Raw genomic sequence first — 19,582 nt, 5'->3', positions numbered from 1 at the left:
CTCATTCTACTAGTCCAGTTACCACTTCTTGGACTTTCAAGACTGAGGTCTCAGATGACTAGATTTGCAAGGCAGCTACTTGGTTTTCTTTGCATCCTACCATTTTAATGTATTTGCTTCTTCTTTAGCAGCATTTGGTAGGAAGTTTCTTCAGGCAGCTCTCTTAGGTTTTTTTTTGCCAGTTTGGCTTATTTTAAGTTCATAAAAAAAATATTGGGGTTGTGGATTTAATTTCCAAGTGAAAAATTATGTTGTTTTTTTAAATACCTGCCTTTAGGTTATTACACATGGACTCCACAGCTAGGGTATTTGTTTTTCATGAGTAATGGATTGTGGACTCTCACCACCTGTATGAAAGAAACATAATTTATACTTACCTGATGAGAGTCCACGAGACCCCATCCTTATGATTTTGAGGTTCATTTTTTCTTTAGCACATCTTATTCCTTTTTCTTACCTCACTTTGCTTGGCTATATGTTAGACTGAAGTATGTGTTAGGTCGGAGGGGTTTTATAGGGCTCTTAGGGTTTGGGAATCTTTGCCTCCTCCTAGTGGTAGAGAAGAGTAGTTCCCAGGAGTAATGATTCATGGACTTTCACTACCATGAAATAATTTAAAGGGACAGTAAACTTACAAAATAATGTTATATAATTCTGCACATAGTATCTTAGTGGCAGATTTCTAATTCAAATGCATTGCGAGATTTTTTTATTCCAAATTTGGATTTATCTGGTCTCCGCTCCAGGCTCTACTAAGCGTGTCTTGTTTTTCAAAAGCACCAGAGCGGGAGCGAGCTACATTCAGTTTAATGGCACGATCGGGCGCGCTGTTACTAGACAGCACGCCCGCAAAGCGCTTTTGAAAAACAAGACCCGCTTAGTAGAGCCTGGTGCGGAGACCAGGTAAATCCAACTTTGGATAAAAAAAATATTGCTATGCATTTGAATTAGAAAGCTGCCGCTAAGATAATCTTATATTATTCTGCACTATGTGCAGAATTATATACCATTATTTTGTAAATTTACTGTCCCTTTAATTTATCAGGTAGGCATGTTATGTTTTTAAACTTAAAAATCTTTATTTCATTCAGTTAAAAATGGGTAAAACCAAATTAAAATTGACTGCAGTAAATTACAGATATGTACAGTCTTATACCTAATTCTTCTTTTAATAAATGTGCAGGACTGTGATTATACTTTTTGTGTGAAATATCAGCAGTAGATTGCTTGCTGGAATAAATATCCTTCTTCATTGCATACACAGTCACAAAATGATTCTGCCTTTTATAACTGTGCAGTAGTAATTTGTAAATTAGGTATCAAAACTAGGGCTAATATTTATGTATAGCAGCTTTATCTCTCTTTACAGTTTATTCTGACTAAGTATTCTTGGCAGTATTTTGAAATGTTCCTTTTGTCTCCTGCAGAGTATCATATTTTTTTTAACTGCTTTTGCCATTAGTTAGGGCAGTCCAGTGCTTACAAATTTCAGGTAACTCCCTATTAGAGAGCTTTAATTAATTTATTGCAACTTTTAAATAACTTGTTTCCCAATGCAGCTTGTAGTAGTGTATTTCAGCTGCATAATATTTAAATAATGGTAACAGTTTCAAATACAAACTAAAGTAACAAATGTTATTCAATCAAACATACAATATTGATTGTAAAGCCCAGCTGTCTTGCAATGAAAGCAACTTCTCATATTACATTGATTTCTAAGCACTGACTTTTGTAGTAAAATTACCGTATATATGTATATGTAATTATTACAGAGACTTTTAAAAGGTTAGGGGCCGTCGTTGTTGTGGCCTTTTACTTTCTTCTCCCATGTGACCACGCTTTTTTTGTGACATCACAGCGTGTATAATCAATTACTTATCTCTGCCTTTCCTGCTTCATTCTCATAGGTTATGCTGGCAGATTGATTATTGTTACCTAGAGAAATTATCCTCTAAGTATTGATGGAAAAAAATTGTGTTTATTTTTAGGAACTGTAGATAAGCTTATTCCGTTATGTGATTCATATGGACATCAATTTCATTATAAGGAACATAATCTTTTGATCTTTGAATTCATTGGTTTCATAATGAATGTAAATACTATCAGCTAGATTAAAAGTTTTGCAGTATGGTGCGGTAAGGCTATACCGCTGAAAAATTGGCCATTGCACGTGGAAAGTTGCGGCGGTATAGCTATACCGCAAGTGTTTTAGCCTGTAACGCAACAATCCATTCCGCACTCAAAAAATGAGACCAAAAATATTTCACAAAACTCATAACTAAAATGTTACAAAGTACACTAACACCCATAAACTACCTATTAACCCCTAAACTGCCGCCCCCCACATCGCCAACACTATAATAAAACCATTAACCCCATAACCGCTGGCCCCCCACATCGGTACTAATAAACTAAACCCTTTTAACCCCTAAACGGCCGGCCCCCCACATTGCAACACACTAAATTATACTATTAATCCCTAAACCTAACACCCACCTAACTTTAAATGAAACTTACAATATAACTATCTTTAAATAAATAAAAACTTACCTGTGAAATTAAAAAAACTGTTTAAACTATACATTAAACTAACATTACTTTTTTAAATAAATTAAAGAAACGAAAAATAAAAAAACCTAACATTACAAAATTAAAAAAATCCTAACACTACGAATAAAACCCCCCAACAATGAACATTACAAAAAATAATAAATACTGACATTTACGAAAAATAAAAAAAAATCTTAGATTACAAAAAATAACGAAATTATCCAAAATAATACAAATTACACCTAATCTAATAGCCCTATAAAAACAAAAAAGCCCCCCAAAATAAAAACACCCCCTAACCTAACAATAAACTACCAATAACCCTTAAAAATAAACAAACCTAAGTCTAAAATAACCTAAACTACCCATTGCCCCTAAAGGGGCATTTGTATGGACATTGCCCTTAAAAGGGTTAAAAGGGCATTCAGCTCTTTTACTGCCCACCCCCCAAAAAAAAAATATTACACTAACCCAAGAAAATCTACTTACGGTTCCTGAAGTCCGGACATCCATCTTCATCCAGGCGGCGACATCTTCATCCATCGCGGGGGCATCTTCTTTCTTCATCCCGGTGGCGTGGAGCTGTAGAGGCGCAGAGCATATTTGCAGACAGCGCGAACATCCAGCGTGGAGGATCCTCTTCATTCGGTCACCGCTGTACACTGAAGTTTGAATGCAACGTACCCGTTTAAATATGGGTACCTTGCATTCCTATTGGCTGACATTTTCAAATCAGCCAATGGGATAAGAGCTACTGAAATCAGCCAATAGGATTTTAGTAGCTCTCATCCTATTGGCTATTTTGAAAATGTCAGCCAAGAGGAATGCAAGGTACCCCATTTTTAAACGTACATTGCATTCAAGCTTCAGTGTATGGTGGTGATCGTATGAAGAGGATCCTCCACGCTGGATGTCTGCGTTGCCGGCAAAGATGCTCTGCCCCTCGACAGCTCCGTGCCACCGGGATGAAGATAGAAGATGCCCCCGCGATGGATCAAGATGTCCGCGCCGCCTGGATGAAGATAGATGTCCGGACTTCAGGAACCGTGAGTAGATTTCCTGGGTTAGTGTTACACTTTTTTTTGGGGGGGGGGGTTTCTTCTTCTTCTAAGATTAGGGATGGGCAGTACAAGAGCTGAATGCCCTTTTAAGGGGCAATGGGCAGCTTAGGTTTTTTTAGACTTAGGTTTTTTTTTATTTTGGGGGGTTGGTTGGGTGGGGGGTTTTACTGTTGGGGGGACTTTGTAATTTTTTGTTGGTAAAAGAGCTGTTTAACTTAGGGCAATGCCCTACAAAAGGCCCTTTTAAGAGCTATTGGTAGTTTATTGTTAGGTTAGGGGGTGTTTTTATTTTGGGGGGCTTTTTATTTTTAGAGGGCTATTAGATTAGGTAAAGTTTAAAGAAAACAAGGATCACCGGTCCATCCAATGGTGTTATAAAACTTAGCTTTTATTCAAGGAGTTGAACAGCTTAAAAAGTTACATACAAAGTCAGAAACCACCAGTCAGTGGCATATGCAGTGTCCTTATGGCTAACATGTTTCGGCAACAGTCGTAATCATAGCATAATGTGAACACAGCTTGCACAAAGTTTTAAAAGACCTTCTCTTTCTTGATAGGTTAATTAAAACATTGAACCCTGCTCACTGATTGCTTGGTTTTCAAGCTACCTTCCCTAAACAATCCACGCCTCATTAAGGAGCATGTGTTTGTTCATTTAACCCCTTACCATGATCATAGGTGAGGTGAATGCATACTTGTGACATCTAATCTGTTAACTAATGATTTAAATGATACAAACAAATAGCTCCTTAATTACATGGCTCTTCATAGAAATGGTCAAAGTTAAATGTCATATTCTGTTGCACATATTGTTGACAACTTTGACCATTTCTATGAAGAGCCATGTAATTAAGGAGCTATTTGTTTGTATCATTTAAAACATTAGTTAACAGATTAGATGTCACAAGTATGCATTTATGTTAGAGTGTTAGTTTAAACATAACTTTCTTTTCCCCATAGACATCAATGAGGTTGCATTACGGCGATCTCCATTCCGCGATGGCAGGTGTTAGTTTTTTTCTAACGCTTTCTCCCCATTGATGGCTATGAGGGAAAGCATGCACAAGCACGTAAACTCAGCCCTTGACTTTTGTGCAGTATGGAGCTTATCGTACCATAACGCACAGCACAAGGAGGTTTTTCAGTAACTTGTAATGGCAGCGCTATGGAAAGTGCGATAACGCAAATTTTTTTGTGTTCTTTACGCACCAGGTTTACCGCACAACGTGTAATCTAGGTGTATAATTTTAATAAATCGCTCTATGTGAAATGTTGCTCCAAATTAAAAATGAAATTTGAAAATGTGCAGGTGTCCTATACTGTTACCTTTAAGGGGAAGAATAGTGGATTAATACAAATATACACTAGGTTTAAATTATAATTAATTCACTATTGTTATGTAGGTATTGTGACTTTTATAAGTGTGTGCTTGTCCCATATGAATTATACGTGATCCCACATGATTAAATAAAAAGTAAATAAATAAAAAATAAAAATGTGATTAAACTGTGAAATTATGAGCAACCCAATGCTAGTAATATTAATCTGATATCTTGTCCTTATTAAAGCAAAATAGATGTATCACTTAGATCAACCTTACTGGACTTCATGAAAGATTTATCCTAATGTTCATGTAATATTTCTCCATCTTATCATGGCTTTTAGATATGAAAAGTAATTATTATTTTAATTTAAGCAAAAAAGTTGAACACTATTTAATAGGTAAATCCAACTGGTCTCAGCTCTTAATAATGCCTTTTCGATATCTCCTTGTTTGATACCCATAGATACCTTCTGTATTCCAAAGCATGTTAATTCTGATTTCTTAACTTGATGTAAATGGAAGAAATGGTTTGCTACGCTTGTTAATGTTTTACCGTCACCTTTATTTTTATTTTTTGGTGAATTGATCAAGTATTCTTACTTTTCTGGAAGTCATTCAAACATAGATCATTTAAATGTGTTTCAATTTTTTTGTAAATTTTGATATTAGTTTTGATACCTACTTTACAAATTATTACTGCACAGTTATAAAAGGCAGATTAATTTGATGTGTATGAAATAAAGAATATTAAATCCAGGAAATAATCTACTGCACATTTATTAAAGGTAGAATCCGGTGTAAGACAAAAATGTTGTACATATCTGTTATTTACTGCAGTCAATTTTAATTTGGTTTTACCCATTTTTAACTGAATGAAATAAAGATTTTTAATTTTAAAAACAAATTCATGTGAAAACACTCCACATACAATAAGTGACATGAGTGATTAAAGGAATTTCCTGTGCAGTGTGAACACTGGGATTTGAAAATTATTGACTTCCTTCTTCAACACCATTAAGAGCATATTATAAATGCATTAAAAAATATATAAAAGGTTGTGCACTAAAACTTTTAGAAGCTTGTTCCTTTTAGGAAAACTAGAAGTGCAATTGGTTTCTAAATCCAAATTGAGACTCAAGACTTTGACGACCTGGCATTTGAACTCTTAGTCCTGTCACAAAGAGGTTTTTCTCTTGTTAAGTGTAGTCAGTCCACGGGTCATCCATTACTTATGGGATTATATCTCCTTCCCAACAGGAAGTTGCAAGAGGATCACCCAAGCAGAGTTGCTATATAGCTCCTCCCCTCACATGTCATATCCAGTCATTCTCTTGCAACTCAACATAGATAGGTCGTTGTGAGAGGTCTGTGGTGTTTTTAAACTTAGTTTATGTCTTCAATCAAAAGTTTGTTATTTTAAATGGCACCGGAGTGTGCTGTTTGTTCTCAGGCAGTATTAGAAGAAGAATCTGCCTGCGTTTTCTATGATCTTAGCAGAAGTAACTAAGATCCACTGGCTGTTTCTCGCACATTCTGAGGAGTGAGGTAACTTCAGAAAGGGGAATAGCATGAGGGGCCCCCCTGCAAACGAGGTATGTGCAGTAAATTACTTTTCTAAGGAATGGAATTGACTAGAAAATACTGCTGTTACCAATGTAATGTAAGTACAGCCTTGAATGCAGTGGTAGCGACTGGTATTAGGCTGATGAGTGCACGTGCACTGAAGTATTTTTCTAGGGAATGCAATTTGTCTAAGAAAATACTGTTAATGCTGAAGTAATGTTTGAGCCTTAACTGCAGTTAAAGCGACTGATAGCAGGCTTATTAATAACACTTCATAATCTTTTAATGTTCAAAACGTTTACTGGCATGTTAATCGTTTTTTGTGAGGTACTTGGTGATAAAACTTATTGGGGCATGATTTTTCCACATGGCTAATGTTTATTTCTGCATAGAAACAGTTAACTGAGATTTCCCACTGTTGTAATATGAGTGGGAGGGGCCTATTTTAGCGCTTTTTTGCGCAGTAAAAATTCAGTCACACTCTTCCTACTTCATCCTCCATGATCCAGGACGTCCCTAGAGAGCTCAGGGGTCTTCAAAATTCATTTTGAGGGAGGTAATCAGTCACAGCAGACCTGTGACAGTGTGTTTGACTGTGATAAAAACCTTATTTGTTAAATTGATATCCGTTTTTGGGTATTAAGGGGTTAATCATCCATTTGCTGGTGGGTGCAATCCTTTGCTAATGTAATTCATTTACTGTGAAATTTTGGTTGCTATAACTGATTTGGTTCATTGTTATTTCAACTGTGGCAGCTTTTTGTGCTTCTTAAAGGCGCAGTAGCGTTTTTTATATTGCTTGTAAATTTATTTGAAAGTATTTTCCAAGCTTGCTAGTCTCATTGCTAGTCTGTTTAAACATGTCTGACACAGATGAATCTGCTTGTTCACTATGTTTGAAGGCCAATGTGGAGCCCCATAGAAATTTGTGTACTAAATGCATTGATGCTACTTTAAATAAAAGTAAATCTTTACATGTAAAGAAATTATCACCAGACAACGAGGGGGAAGTTATGCCGACTAACTCTCCTCACGTGTCAGTACCTTCGCCTCCCGCTCAGGAGGTGCGTGATATTGTGGCGCCAAGTACATCAGAGAGGCCCATACAAATCACTTTGCAAGACATGGCTACTGTTATGACCGAGGTTTTATCTAAATTGCCAGAATTAAGATGCAAGCGCGATTGCTCGGGGTTAAGGACAGAGCGCGCTGATGATGGGAGAGCCATGTCTGATACTGCGTCACAATTTGCAGAACATGAGGACGGAGAGCTTCATTCTGTGGGTGACGGATCTGATCCAGGGAGACTGGATTCAGAGATTTCTAATTTTAAATTTAAGCTTGAAAACCTCCGCGTACTGCTAGGGGAGGTATTAGCAGCTCTGAATGATTGTAACACGGTTGCAATTCCAGAGAAATTATGTAGGCTGGATAGATACTATGCGGTACCGGTGTGTACTGACGTTTTTCCTATACCTAAGAGGCTTACAGAGATTATTAGCAAGGAGTGGGATAGGCCCGGTGTGCCCTTTCCCCCCCCCCCTCCTATATTTAGGAAAATATTTCCAATAGACGCCACCACACGAGACTTATGGCAGACGGTCCCTAAGGTGGAGGGAGCAGTTTCTACTTTGGCTAAGCGTACCACTATCCCGGTGGAGGATAGTTGTGCTTTTTCAGATCCAATGGATAAAAAATTAGAAGGTTACCTTAAGAAAATTTTTGTTCAACAAGGTTTTATCTTACAGCCCCTTGCATGCATTGCGCCTGTCACTGCCGCTGCGGCATTCTGGTTTGAGTCTCTGGAAGAGGCCATTCGCACAGCTCCATTGGATGAGATTATGAACAAGCTTAAAGCACTTAAGCTAGCTAACGCATTTGTTTCTGATGCTGTTGTACATTTAACCAAATTAACGGCTAAGAACTCTGGTTTCGCCATCCAAGCGCGCAGAGCACTATGGCTTAAATCATGGTCAGCTGACGTGACTTCTAAATCTAAATTGCTTAATATTCCTTTCAAAGGGCAGACCTTGTTCGGGCCCGGCTTGAAAGAAATTATTGCTGACATTACTGGGGGTAAGGGTCATACTCTTCCTCAGGACAAGGCCAAATCAAAGGCCAAACAGTCTAATTTTCGTGCCTTTCGTAACTTCAAGGCAGGAGCAGCATCAACTTCCTCAGCTCCAAAACAGGAAGGAACTGTTGCTCGTTACAGACAGGGCTGGAAAGCTAACCAGTCCTGGAACAAGGGCAAGCAGGCCAGAAAACCTGCTTCTGCCCCTAAGACAGCATGAAGAGAGGGCCCCCTATCCGGAAACGGATCTAGTGGGGGGCAGACTATCTCTCTTCGCCCAGGCTTGGGCAAGAGATGTCCAGGATCCCTGGGCGTTGGAGATCATATCTCAGGGATACCTTCTGGACTTCAAAGCTTCTCCTCCACAAGGGAGATTTCATCTTTCAAGGTTATCAGCAAACCAAATAAAGAAAGAGGCGTTTCTACGCTGTGTACAAGACCTCTTATTAATGGGGGTGATCCACCCAGTTCTGCGGACGGAACAAGGGCAAGGATTTTACTCAAATCTGTTTGTGGTCCCCAAGAAAGAGGGAACCTTCAGACCAATCTTGGACCTAAAGATCTTAAACAAATTCCTAAGAGTTCCATCATTCAAAATGGAAACTATTCAAACCATCCTACCCATGATCCAAGAGGGTCAATACATGACCACAGTGGACTTAAAGGATGCCTACCTTCACATACCGATTCACAAAGATCATTATCGGTACCTAAGATTTGCCTTTCTAGACAGGCATTACCAGTTTGTAGCTCTTCCCTTCGGGTTGGCTACGGCCCCGAGAATCTTTACAAAGGTTCTGGGCTCTCTTCTGGCGGTACTAAGACCGCGAGGCATAGCGGTGGCTCCGTACCTAGACGACATTCTGATACAAGCGTCAAGTTTTCAAATTGCCAAGTCTCACACAGAGATAGTTCTGGCGTTTCTGAGGTCGCATGGGTGGAAGGTGAACGTGGAAAAGAGTTCTCTATTACCACTCACAAGGGTTCCCTTCCTAGGAACTCTTATAGATTCTGTTGAGATGAAAATTTACCTGACAGAGTCCAGGTTATTAAAGCTTCAGAATACTTGCCGTGCCCTTCATTCCATTCCACACCCGTCAGTAGCTCAGTGCATGGAATTAATCGGCTTAATGGTTGCGGCAATGGACATAGTACCATTTGCGCTCCTGCATCTCAGACCACTGCAATTGTGCATGCTCAGTCAGTGGAATGGGGATTACTCAGATTTGTCCCCTCTACTAAATCTGGATCAAGAGACCAGAGATTCTCTTCTATGGTGGCTTTCTCGGCCCCATCTGTCCAAGGGGATGACTTTTCGCAGGCCAGATTGGACCATTGTAACAACAGACGCCAGCCTTCTAGATTGGGGCGCAGTCTGGAATTCCCTGAAGGCTCAGGGATCATGGACTCAGGAGGAGAAACTCCTCCCAATAAATATTCTGGAGTTAAGAGCAATATTCAATGCTCTTCTAGCTTGGCCTCAGTTAGCAACTCTGAGGTTCATCAGATTTCAGTCGGACAACATCACGACTGTGGCTTACATCAACCATCAAGGGGGAACCAGGAGTTCCCTAGCGATGTTGGAAGTCTCAAAGATAATTCGCTGGGCAGAGTCTCACTCTTGCCACCTGTCAGCGATCTACATCCCAGGCGTGGAGAACTGGGAGGCGGATTTTCTAAGTCGCCAGACTTTTCATCCGGGGGAGTGGGAACTTCATCCGGAGGTCTTCGCTCAACTGATTCATCGTTGGGGCAATCCAGATCTGGATCTCATGGCGTCTCGCCAGAACGCCAAGCTTCCTTTTTACGGATCCAGATCCAAGGACCCGGGAGCGGCGCTGATAGATGCTCTGACAGCCCCTTGGGTCTTCAACATGGCTTATGTGTTTCCACCATTCCCGATGCTGCCTCGACTGATTGCCAAGATCAAACAGGAGAGAGCAGCGGTGATTTTCGTAGCGCCTGCGTGGCCACGCAGGACCTGGTATGCAGACCTAGTGGACATGTCGTCCTGTCCACCATGGTCGCTGCCTCTGAGGCAGGACCTTCTAATTCAGGGTCCTTTCAACCATCCAAATCTAATTTCTCTGAGACTGACTGCATGGAGATTGAACGCTTGATTCTATCAAAGCGTGGCTTCTCGGAGTCGGTTATTGATACTTTAATACAGGCTCGGAAACCTGTTACCAGATAAATTTACCATAAGATATGGCGTAAATATTTATATTGGTGCGAATCCAAGAGTTACTCATGGAGTAAGGTTAGGATTCCTAGGATATTGTCTTTTCTACAAGAGGGTTTAGAAAAGGGCTTATCTGCTAGTTCGTTAAAGGGACAGATTTCGGCTCTGTCTATTCTTCTACACAAACGTCTGGCAGAAGTTCCAGATGTTCAGGCTTTGGCTAGGATTAAGCCTGTGTTTAAGACTGTTGCTCCGCCGTGGAGCTTAAACTTAGTTCTTAACGTTTTGCAAGGTGTTCCATTTGAACCCCTTCATTCCATTGATATCAAGCTGTTATCTTGGAAAGTTCTGTTTTTGTTGGCTATTTCCTCGGCTCGAAGAGTCTCTGAGTTATCTGCTTTACATTGTGATTCTCCTTATCTAATTTTTCATTCAGACAAGGTAGTTCTGCGTACTAAACCTGGGTTCTTACCTAAGGTAGTTTCTAACCGGAATATCAATCAAGAGATTGTTGTTCCATCTTTGTGTCCTAACCCTTCTTCAAAGAAGGAACGACTTTTGCATAATCTGGACGTAGTCCGTGCCCTGAAGTTCTATTTGCAGGCAACTAAGGATTTTCGTCAAACTTCTTCTCTGTTTGTCGTTTACTCTGGACAGAGGAGAGGTCAAAAGGCTTCGGCTACCTCTCTCTCTTTTTGGCTTCGTAGCATAATACGTTTAGCCTATGAGACTGCTGGACAGTAGCCTCCTGAAAGAATTACAGCTCATTCCACTAGAGCTGTGGCTTCCACCTGGGCCTTTAAGAATGAGGCCTCTGTTGAACAGATTTGCAAGGCTGCAACTTGGTCTTCACTTCACACTTTTTCAAATTTTACAAATTTTACACTTTTGCTTCTTCGGAGGCTATTTTTGGGAGAAAGGTTCTTCAGGCAGTGGTTCCTTCCGTTTAAAGTTCCTGCCTTGTCCCTCCCATCATCAGTGTACTTTTTGCTTTGGTATTGGTATCCCATAAGTAATGGATGACCCGTGGACTGACTACACTTAACAAGAGAAAACATAATTTATGCTTACCTGATAAATTTATTTCTCTTGTAGTGTAGTCGGTCCACGGCCCGCCCTGTCTTTAAGGCAGGTTTAAATTTTAATTAAACTCCAGTCACCACTGCACCCTATGGTTTCTCCTTTCTCGTCTTGTTTCGGTCGAATGACTGGATATGACATGTGAGGGGAGGAGCTATATAGCAACTCTGCTTGGGTGATCCTCTTGCAACTTCCTGTTGGGAAGGAGATATAATCCCATAAGTAATGGATGACCCGTGGACTGACTACACTACAAGAGAAATAAATTTATCAGGTAAGCATAAATTATGTTTTTTCCTAATTAGATGATTGCTACTTTTCAGGCCATAAAGTCTGTCACCAGGTGTACCTAACAAGAGATAATGTTGGAATTCCTAGAAATCTTGAATTTCATCCGGGTGGCCTAGAAAAGGGTTTATCAGCCACATTTCGATCTTTATATCTTTTTACCACATGAAATTTGCCAAAGTTCCTGATATCCAGGCCATTTTTACAAGCCTTGATACAAATTAAGCCAGTTATTTTTCCAGTGACTCCTTCTTGTTTATTCAAGCCCCTCCATTTTAACCTATGTATTTCTTCAGTCGAGTTTTTGAACTTTTGTCTTTATCCTGGTAACCTTTCCTGATTTTTCATCAGGACAAAGCATTTTTTGGAACCAACTACAATTTCCTTCCCAAAGTAGTATCTACACATACTATCAACCAATAAATTGTTGTACCCTGCTTTATTTCCTGATCCTAACATTTAAAGGAGCATCTTGTTTACCACCTTAATGTTGCAAGGGCACAAAAATGTTACATTGAAGCCACACAAAAATGTAAGCTTTCGTCTTTCATGTTTGTGCATTTTTCTGGACCTTACAAGCGACATAAAAGCTACAGCAACCGTTGCCCCTACTTACACTGTGGGTAAAAGAAGTGAGTCATGTACTTGAACTGGAAAAAATATATTATGTGTATAAAAGAAAGCAGGATGTTATTGCGGATATAATTTTTATATGGGAACGTAAACCAATTGAACCCTGATAATAAGAAAGGCTAAAACTAAAATTGCCAATATTGACAAATGTGGTAGGGTTGTATGTTTTGACACTATATGTTTTTCTTTTTTCTACTTGAAATTACAGGTTTTGGATTAGAATGCCTTAAATTGACATTATGCTATGTATTAGGACCCTAACGTATATGCTACTGTATATGTGACTAATATCTGTACACTTGACTTTATACCTTTGTACACTTGTTTTGTGTGATTCTCAGTTTGATTTTGTTTTGAAAATAATAAAAATTACTTAATGAAAAAAAAAAAGCTACAGCAGTCCCCTTAGTCACTTATTTGGTTGCAGGGAAGACTCCCCCATGAACGACTTACTTAATGATTCCATTAGAGCAATAGCTATTTCTTAGGCTTTTTAATCTTGAAGCTTCCATGTGCCAAATTTGCAAGATAACTACTAGGTCTTCTCTTCACATTTTAATTAAATTTATTATTTTGATGTGAATGCCTCTTCTTTTGGCAGGAAGGTACTGCGTTGCAGTGACTTATAAGTAACATTCCTGCCTTAACTGTATTGTCCCCCTCCTAAACATCGTGGTTACATGGACTTCTCTGCTTGGGTATAAGGTCCCACAGGAAAGGATCCTGTGGACTCTCATCATTTTATGGAAAAAAAGGTTTTCTAACCTGATTAATTTTAATTTCTTTCATGAATGGTGAGAGTCCACAAGGCCTGTCCTTCTTTGTATACAGTTGATGGTGGAACTTGCACTTAATTTCCCCTGATTTGTCTTTCCTGAGTTATCTAGTTTCCTTCAATCTACCGGCCCATATATACGACTGATGGATACTGGGAGAGCGGGATTGATTAAAACTCTGGTATGTAGGAGTGTGTGTGGCTCCTCCTAGTGGATTGGAGTGTAATCCCACATGTGATAATCATGTGGATTCACATCATCATGAAATAAATTAATTTATCAGGTAACAATATGGATCTTTTTGTCTCTCCTCCTCTAGGTTAGTGACCTCTCTATTCTTTTCTGGTGAATTGCAAGGATTATACCAGACAGAGTTTTCCCACATAAACGTTCTGAATTTGATGGGTATGGGATAAATATTCACCAATTTTCTTGCAATATTTACAAACTCTTTCCTTTAGAAGAGGGTTATTTAATTTCTGTCTCTTTAAACATAGGGTCAACCCATATACCCTAGATCATAAGAATACAGTCACAAAGCTGGCATCTTCATTCACAATCTCTACCTTTCCCCAGGGTTTACCTTTCATATATCCCTATCATAGCAAGCACAGATGTCTGTCTGTTTCTGATTATAAAGTGTATAGGAAGATGTGTATGTGATAACTCCCTCTCCCTGTTGTTCTCTGTCTCATCTGCACTAAGTTTTCATCCTGCAGAACTTTTTATAGACTTATTGTTAAGTTACACTGATGGCCAAACTTCTGGTCACCAGAGACTGCTCCCTGTAACAGCTCTGAGGATTTTTTTCCTGTTGTGTTGCTACATAAGGTTGTATTTTCTTTTGCTGCTAGAAGTTTAATTCCTAAAGGAGCCCAATACAAGCGTTCTCTTAGACCAGGCTTTGGCAGAGCGCATTTACACAACTTTGTTTTTTTTGTAGTGCTCCCATGCAGCTTCTAGTCTTTATCTATTTTCATCTGGCAACAGCACAGAAGTAAAAGATCACCAGGAAAGCAGTGTACCCTAGTGGGCAGCTTAACCCCCTTTTTTCACTAAGGTTATTTTTGTATTTTAACACAAAAAATATTTATGTATTATATTACCTTGTAATGTCTACATACTTACAGAAAGGGTGCTCCTTCTTCTTGTGTTTAGCTATTTCTGTAGACTAATCCATTATACCTATATGATGATTTGCACATATCTCCTGCTTTATGTGATAATAATGAATGTGATGTTTTGACAAACATGAAAGAAAACATGATTTTTAAAATTTACAATTCTGTTCCTTGTTTATGATCTTGGGGCAGAATTCAAAGACCCCACTCTTCCATTAATTAAAGTAACAGTGTTTTCTAATATTCCTCCCTTTTAATGTGTTGCCAATTATCTATTTTATTTACTGAATTTTTAATTTGTTTACAAATAGCTCCTTCACCTTTATTTTCTCTCATTTGAAATAGCTGTTTTTTTTTTTTATCCCATCTATACTGAACATTTCTGAATTTAAGTTCTGGTTACAAAAAATACATGTAAACAAGAAGATTTAGATAAAATAATGCTCCAATGGGGGGCTGTGATAGAGAGGTACTAAAATGTTAATTTCCATTGTTGTCTTTAAGTATTGGCCTTTGAAAACAGTAATAAATAAAATAAGGAGGGATTTGTGTAAATAATTAGACTGTTAGACAGATAAGATAATGAGGTATTCTTTCACTAGAATATCAGCCCATTGTATTGGGTTGTGGTTTCAGTTAGCAGAAACTGCTATTTCATATACAATAAACTTAAAGGAACAAGTTCCCATATATTTTAAACTCTGCAGCTAGTATAACAAGTAAATGGAAACACATTAAAGGGACATTAAACCTACAGTTTTTCTTTCACGATTCAGATAGAACATACAATTTTAAACACCTTTCCAGTTTATTTCTATTATCTAATTTGCTTTATTCCCTTGATATCCTTTAATAATAATAATAATAATTGGATACTTGTATAGCGCACTACCTCGAACTTAATCGCGGCACTGATAACAGGTATTATTACTTTGTTGAAGGATCAGTAATGCACTACTGGGAGTTAGCTGAAAGCCAATGAGAAGTGGCATATATGCACAGGTACCAATTGAGCCTAACTAGGTAAACTTTTCAACAAAGGATATGAAGAGTACAAAACAAATTAGATTATAGAAATAAATTGGAAAGTTATTTAAAATTGCATGCTCTAAAAATATGTCCGGGCCAAAAACGCTGGAGACGCATTCGCTGTCTTTCAGGAAACCCAGAGGGATCTAAGATTTCAAGCCAGGATCTATAGATTCGGAAATAAATCCGGCAAATTGTTGGCGAACCTGGTCAAAAGGGAGAAAAAGTCACCTCATATTGAGAATATTCAACAGAATGGTATCTATCTTAATAAATCGGATGAAATTGTTGAGGCATTTGTTAGGTATTATCAGGAATTGTACTCCTACAGGAGTTCAAACCTTACTGAAGCAGTACAATTTTGGAGTCAAATTTCCTGTCCTAAAATTTCGGCTGAGATGGCTGATTCTCTCAATGCCCCAATTACCGAAATAGAGATAAAAAAAATCATTTCAGAGCTCGCCACTAATAAAGCACCAGGGCCAGATGGCCTTCCGAATGAGTTTTATAAAATTATGAGCTCTGAGGTCACCCCCTACCTTAAAAATTTCTTGGTCCGGGTGGTGGCTGATTGTATTTCACACAATAATTATGTCACGAATAACCCCTTAGAGGAAGATATATGTAGTCCTTACCTACCGCTAGCCTTAATTCACTGCCCACCCAAAGAATTACCAGGCGAAATCAAATGGCTTAAATCCTTTTCTAACCCATTGAAGGCTTGGTGGAAAGTTAGTAGTTCACTATCCTTAAATTGTAAAGTTTCTCAGTATCTCCCACTAAGGGGGAACCCGAAATTTCCTGTAGGGTTGAACTCTGTAACATTTAAAAAATGGCATAACCTAGGCTTGGACAGGTTGATACAACTCTGGGACACAGAGAGAAAATGTGTCAAATCTTTCGATGAATTAAAAACAGAGTTTCAAATTAAGAACAAGGAATTCTTTGCATATTTGCAAAGCAGGCATCTCCTCTGTGAGTTGATGAGTGAGACAGGATGGAATTGGACTCTGGGTAAATTAGAAAGCTGGCTCACTTTGTTCAAAAACGGTGTCAGATCCATCTCTATGTGTTATCAGCTAATTAAACTCAGTAAGGGTGAATTAGAACTGGAGAAAATTACTTCCCTATGGAATCGACTGTTACCTCAATCAAACATTGATATAAAAACCGTCCAATCCTCAATTTGCAAAGTAGCCCAGGTGACTCTATCAGCCACCTGGCGGGAGATGCATGTCAAACTCCTACACAATGCATATTTCACTCCCGAAAAGGGCCATAAAATTCATAATTTTGCTTTTAATAAATGCCCAAAATGTGCGCTCCCTGCAGCTGACTTAATGCACATGATTTGGACCTGTCCTAAAATAAGGCATCTTTGGTGGAAGCTAGAGTTTTGGTTCAATAAAACCTTAAGCGTCTCAACTGGCTCTTACACAGCAACAGATCATCTTTGGTACAAAGCACCATAATCCAAATGATAAATTGATATTTCTTTCTATACTGGCAACTAGATATCTTATTCTTAAAAATTGGAAATTAAGAATAGCCCCATCTATTCCAGAGATCAAGAATTGTTTGAAAAAACAATGCTTGCTAGAACAAAGGGACACTAATCTAGATAATGTCTCTGACATCAGCCAATTTTTTGCCAAATGGTCAGCCTTTATTAGGTCATTGCCAGATACAGAGATGAATGACTTAATATTCCCATTCAGAAACTCGGAACTGGTGCTTCTGGGTGTCTGGTAACAATTTATTAGTTGAGAGGAGCTTAGATGATTTTCTGGGATTCCCCTGGTCTCATACAATTGCACTCTCTTCCCTAGTTTCTGGCTTCGGCAGGGCGGGGGGGGGGGGGGGGGGGGGGGAGAGAGTGGATTCTTTCTGGGTTGTCCTTGTCCTTCCCCTTCCTTTTTCTCTTGTTTTGTTCTCCTTCCTCCCCCTTTTTTTTCCCCTCTTCCTTCTTCTCTTTCTCTTTTTTCTTTTTTTGGCTTTGGCAACCCATGGTTGGGTTGACTAATTCAGAGATAAAATTTAGCAGAATATTCACTGTTCTTGATTTAAATGTAAAACAATTTTGAACTGTTTGATTTTTGTGATTTCTTCTGACATTTGTTTTTGTAAATTACTGTGGACATTTAAATAAAATAATTAATAATAATAAAATGGAAAATATGGGAGATAATTACATGTGAGGAACCTAGGTGTCTTAGGCTCTTGAGAAATTTCTGAGATATTTGAGAATTTATATGTTATGTGCAAATGAGAAATATTGAAGATAATTCTCTGTTAAAATTGTATTGCCTGTTTCTGTTCCTGATTCCTTGGGATCATATTTTGTGATGTTATTGTATGATGTAATACTTGATGTTCACATGTGTTTCTCTCAATAAAAAAAATAAAAAAATTGCATGCTCTATCTGAATCATGAAAGGAAAAAATGGGCTTTAAGGAGAAACCTTTTAAAGTTGTAATTCTATTTATTTTTTTCTGTTCCGACACAATCTTTTGGGAGAGGTATCTTGTTCAATTGTTTGACGTTTCTGTCATTCTCTACATGGTGTTTTTTTATTAACTTCATAGTAATGAGTCACCCCCTGCGTCATATGTTGTTACTTAGAATGTGAAAAACAGGAATTAATGGAACATAATACTCATATGCTAAATCATTTGAAAGTGATGCAGCATAACTGTAAAAAGCTGACATGAAAATATCACCTCAACCTCTCTATGTAGAAAGGGAAGATATTTTACCTTAATTTCTTCAGCTAATAAGAGTAAGTGCTCTGTGAACTGTTATACTTCAGCTACTTATAAGCTGCAAGTTGAAAAAAAAAATAAGAATAACAATAGCCAATCGGCATCAGCAATGCTGAGGTCATGCATTGCATTGCTTTGCTGTGACCTCATGAGATTTCAGTGAAATCTTGTGAGATTTCATAGTACACTTCCTTAAACTGAGGAGGGAATTAACATGACTGTCCCTGCACATGCCAGATGCACACCTCCTTGCATGTCCTGGGACTAGTATACTGATTGACGGCTTAAAGTCTCTTTATAGTGGGGTGTGAATACTTAGGACATTTTGAGGTAAAATATCTTTCTTTTTTAAATAGAGATGTTCTGGCGGTATTTTCTAGTCAACTTTTTACAGCTATGCTGCATCACTTTCAAGTGCTTCAACATTTGTGTATCATGTCCCTTCAAGCATCTATAGTAGATAGTTTGTTTCTGATGTGTAGTGCCGTAATTTTAAATGTTAGTCTATTATATATAGACATATGATGTCAACTCATTTCTTTCTTTTTTTTTTTTTTTTATAGAATTCCTACACCTTGTCACCCATTAGCACCTGCTGAACATATTAAAGAGCCTTTGTCGTATATGAGAAGGGCACAAGTAAGTTGCTTACAAAATGCAGTAGTAAAAGTATATTGTTGGGTTTGCCAAATAAATATCGTTTGATCTTAGTAAAAAGGTAATATATACTGTATGTTATAAATATTGTGGCTGGTGCATGGTCATTTTAGCTTTTGACTACTGGCATAAAGTCCTGTTCAATTTTGTTGTGATGTAGTGTGCAACCTATTCATCTCCTTAAAGTGAATGTCAATTTCAATGAATTAGTGTCCAGTTTTTAATAAACCTATTAAAAACATGGGCACTTTAATTCATCAAAATTTACATTTCACTCGTTTTCTTCAAAAACGTACCTTTTAATCCTGACAGCCGCTCCAGCGATTCCCCCGGCCGTCGGAAGCCTCTTCATACGTCAGAAATGACTAATCCAGCTTCCTCCATGACGGGTTTACCCCCCTGGGGGAATCATAGCCTGAGGCAACGCCGTGATTGGAGAAAGCCGGATTCCTCATTTTGGACCCGCAAAGAGGGCTTGCGA

At 38.4% G+C, this 19,582-nt stretch overlaps 1 protein-coding gene across 1 annotated transcript in view; it reads left to right on the top strand.

The window, feature by feature from the left end:
• Window positions 1-19,582, top strand: part of TBC1D19 (TBC1 domain family member 19) — an 885,000-nt gene that overhangs the window by 74,528 nt on the left and 790,890 nt on the right. Inside the window, exon 4 of the mRNA XM_053704075.1 lies at window positions 19,008-19,083. Within this exon, the coding sequence (XP_053560050.1) occupies window positions 19,008-19,083 (76 nt within the window). The remainder of the gene's footprint in view (window positions 1-19,007; window positions 19,084-19,582) is intronic.

Source organism: Bombina bombina, chromosome 2, assembly GCF_027579735.1.
Source record: "Bombina bombina isolate aBomBom1 chromosome 2, aBomBom1.pri, whole genome shotgun sequence".
Classification (NCBI taxonomy): Eukaryota; Metazoa; Chordata; class Amphibia; order Anura; family Bombinatoridae; genus Bombina; species Bombina bombina.
Note: the sequence above shows the minus strand (reverse complement) of the source record. Positions and strands in the feature narration are given on the sequence as shown.